Source organism: Galeopterus variegatus, unplaced genomic scaffold, assembly GCF_000696425.1.
Source record: "Galeopterus variegatus unplaced genomic scaffold, G_variegatus-3.0.2 Scaffold23417, whole genome shotgun sequence".
Classification (NCBI taxonomy): domain Eukaryota; kingdom Metazoa; phylum Chordata; class Mammalia; order Dermoptera; family Cynocephalidae; genus Galeopterus; species Galeopterus variegatus.
The window spans coordinates 1-3,290 of NW_007749528.1; the positions used below are offsets into that span (position 1 = coordinate 1).

The following is a 3,290-nucleotide window of genomic DNA, read 5'->3' on the forward strand; positions in this document are numbered from 1 at the left end:
AAAAGAAGGAAGCAGACTGCCCTGAAGTTTGAAGTAAGATATATGGGGAAAATGCATACCCAGAGGTACACACACATGACACATACGCACTCACCGACCCTGCCCACCCCCCCGCACATAAACATACTTCCTAAGTAAGGAAGCAAGTGGTAGCAATAAACTCTTGATTATGGAGAGGATGAGAAATAAGCCAAATAAGCCCACTGTAGAGAGCAAGAGAAGAAAGCACTCAGTAAGACTTTCATGCACTACAAACCTAGTCACCCAGGCGCCAGGGCACAGTGAGAGAGTGGCTTAGCATCAAGCAGATGCAGATTCAAGGGCTGAGTCTGCCCCTGGCCGGCTGTGTGACCCTGGGAGAGTCACGCTCGCTGGACCCAAGTTACATCGCCTGTGAAATAGGCACAATATCTAACGTCATAAAGCTGTGGGGAGGGGCCGGCCCGGTGGCGCACTGCTGTAGTGCGCNGAGGGATCCACATCACCCTCACCTTCAAGTTCATTTGTCACCACAAGTTGTAATAACAGCGCCATGGACATCTCATGAGTTGGGCCTAGATTCCTGGCACTCCAGAGAGACGCAGAGCGTATGACAGCCTCCAACAGATGATTGTCAGATGCTGGGGAATCCTTCCGTCAAGCAGACACTGGAGACACAGTGGCAAAGACGTTAAGGCCTTCCATTTCTTTGCCCACACTGCTTAAAGGCACTGATACCGACAACAGAAATATTCCACAGTACCATCGAGGTTTTAAAAAAACTCCCCCAATACAAGTCTTCATAGGAAAATGTCCTTTATTGCATGACGTGACGCATTGGCTCTTCTCGTGCTCAGGAATAAAAGGGTCTCCCTTTCTCAGGAGTCTGAAGTCTGCTCAGCCTAGCGACCTGAGAAGGGGAGGGGGGCACGTCTTGGCGGAAGGGCCCCTTGGCAGGGGTGTAGTTGGGGTCCTGGACTTTCTTATACGAGTCATAGTTGTTGGGCCCCTCGGGGGGAGGCTGCTTTTTCATCTGCTGCTCTTTCCGCCTCTGCTCCTGGCGAAGGAGCTCCTGGGTCTCCAGCATGACCCTGGCATTGAAGCCGTGCCCTCCCAGGTAGCCGTTCCTGGAGCCCTGGTAGCTGGAGTACCTGGGGTTCTCCTTGGCACTCTGGAAGCCTTCCCCAGGGGAGTAGTTCTGCTCCCATGAATCCTGGGAGACAGAGCTGGCGTTTTTCCTGCTTTGCCTGGAAAGCAAAGCCCAGAGGTTAGTGCGAGGGATGGGAGGAGGGGAGAGAGGGAGGAAAGGGGGAGGAGTGGAATGGAATATGCATTTTAATGTTTCAGCAAATATTGCTGTGTTCTACTCATGTGTCAGACACCGTGGTAGGGGCTGGAGAATTCGAAAATGACTGTCCTCAGCAAGCTCACAGTCTTAGACAACTCAACAAACATTGACGAGACAGGCAAGAGAAATAGATTCAGCAGCTATTTAGAAACAGGGTCCTCCTTCTGTGACTGGGGAGGTACTGTCTGTCCTGCATAGAGTAACAATATCTCCTGCAATTTAGATACATCGGCAAGTGTAGAAGAATTGGAAATTTGGCAGCCTCTGCTATAGCAATAATTGCTTGCTTTAGAACGTTACAATTCAATTCTAAACAAGCAAAACAAATATAATTTAGATACATCGGCAAGTGTAGAAGAATTGGAAATTTGGCAGCCTCTACTATAGCAATAATTGCTTGCTTTAGAACGTTACAATTCAATTCTAAACAAGCAAAACAAATATTTTACACAGCTGCCACCATAATGCCAGCTATGCCGGCTGAGATGAAGTACATGTAACGGATTACAATATGAGGTCAGTTATGAAAGATTTAGGTCTAGACTCCTCTATGATTAAAAATGCAACAGGCAGTCGGTCCCTTAAAGCCCTGGCTTTCGAGTTGTTTATGTCAGCAGCTGACACTCTTCAGAAAACGTGCTCCTCAAGACTGTGGTAGCTGGAGATCTGGGGAGTAAGCACTATTTTCTTGCACACCGTCCCTTCGCTAAAGGCCAGGATAACCTGCTTAACTCACTTTCTGTCACCCCAGGATAGGGCAATAAATCAGCAGCATACAGAAATTTCAAATTCTTATCACTTCTGCAATAAAGTTGCACGTGATTTTCAGGAAACATTATTGTTTTGAAACATCTTTAATTTACTATCAAGTCTCTAGATGCTTTTATGAATTTGCAATAAGATTGGCTATGATAAAGTAAAACCATTCATCCTGTGCCAGAAAGGAAGACATGACCTGATTTTTTTGCTTTGAAAATGGAAGAGAGGGAGAGACAACTAAGTAATAAAACAAAATATATTGCTCCATTTATCAATAAGAAAATCATTTGGCGACAGTACGTATTCCTCAGCCTTTCCCAACAATGCACGCAATGTGGCCGAATGTTCAAAAAGACTCCCATGGAAGGAAAATAAGGTCCGCGAAGCCACTGGTTCTCCCACAGGAGTGAAGTAATTTGCATTTTTGAACATGCAGAAGTACCATCAATAAGGTCCGGGATGAAATCTGCCCATTTTCCATATGGTCTAAAATGTAGTTAGGGATATTTTCAATAAAGAAAATAAGCTTAATATCCACTGTCACCTCTGGATATGACTGTGATTAATTGAGCAGTCCGTAGTATCTCTATCTGGTTCTCTTTTAATGGGAGTCAGACCATTTGTACAATCAGCCCAGGCAAGAATCTTTATATTTGATGGAATAGTTTATTTGCCTAAAGCACTGATTATCCTCACTTAAAAAGTCATAAATTAATCTGCCCAGAGACATGAATGATGGAAACTGTCAGCACGTAACCAGGGATCTGACATTAATCACGAAACTTTAATTAAAACAATGAAGTTGTTACTGATATTACAGCAACAAACGTGGGAGTCCTTTATGAGTTAGTTGTCAATCGAGAGATGATCAGAAACGGGCTGCAGAAACTCCAGCTCTTTCTCCCCCTGGGCCTACTGAGATTCACCCAGCACCCCCTTGCTCCCCAACCCCGTGAAGCCCGAGGCTGTGCTCTTCAGCAGCTGTGCTCCAGAAGCTGAATTTTGAATCATCCCAGGAAGATGGAGTCTTTCTCTATTTAAACACATTGAGAATTCACTAAAGGTTTGTTAGGGATGGAAATTATGATGATGGGGAAGAACGAATTTCTTGTGGCTAAAAGTTTCTTCCAATTAATCATTGGAAAAAGAAGGAAGCAGACTGCCCTGAAGTTTGAAGTAAGATATATGGGGAAAATGCATACCC

General features: G+C 45.0%; 1 protein-coding gene across 1 annotated transcript in view; it reads right to left on the minus strand.

The window, feature by feature from the left end:
* Positions 1-484: 484 nt before the first annotated feature.
* The window catches only part of LOC103583481 (partitioning defective 3 homolog), a gene marked incomplete at its 5' end in the record, with an annotated part of 8,504 nt that continues 5,698 nt past the window's right edge, over positions 485-3,290 (minus strand). Inside the window, one exon of the mRNA XM_008564780.1 lies at positions 485-1,226. Coding sequence (XP_008563002.1) covers positions 833-1,226 — 394 coding nt within the window. The remainder of the gene's footprint in view (positions 1,227-3,290) is intronic.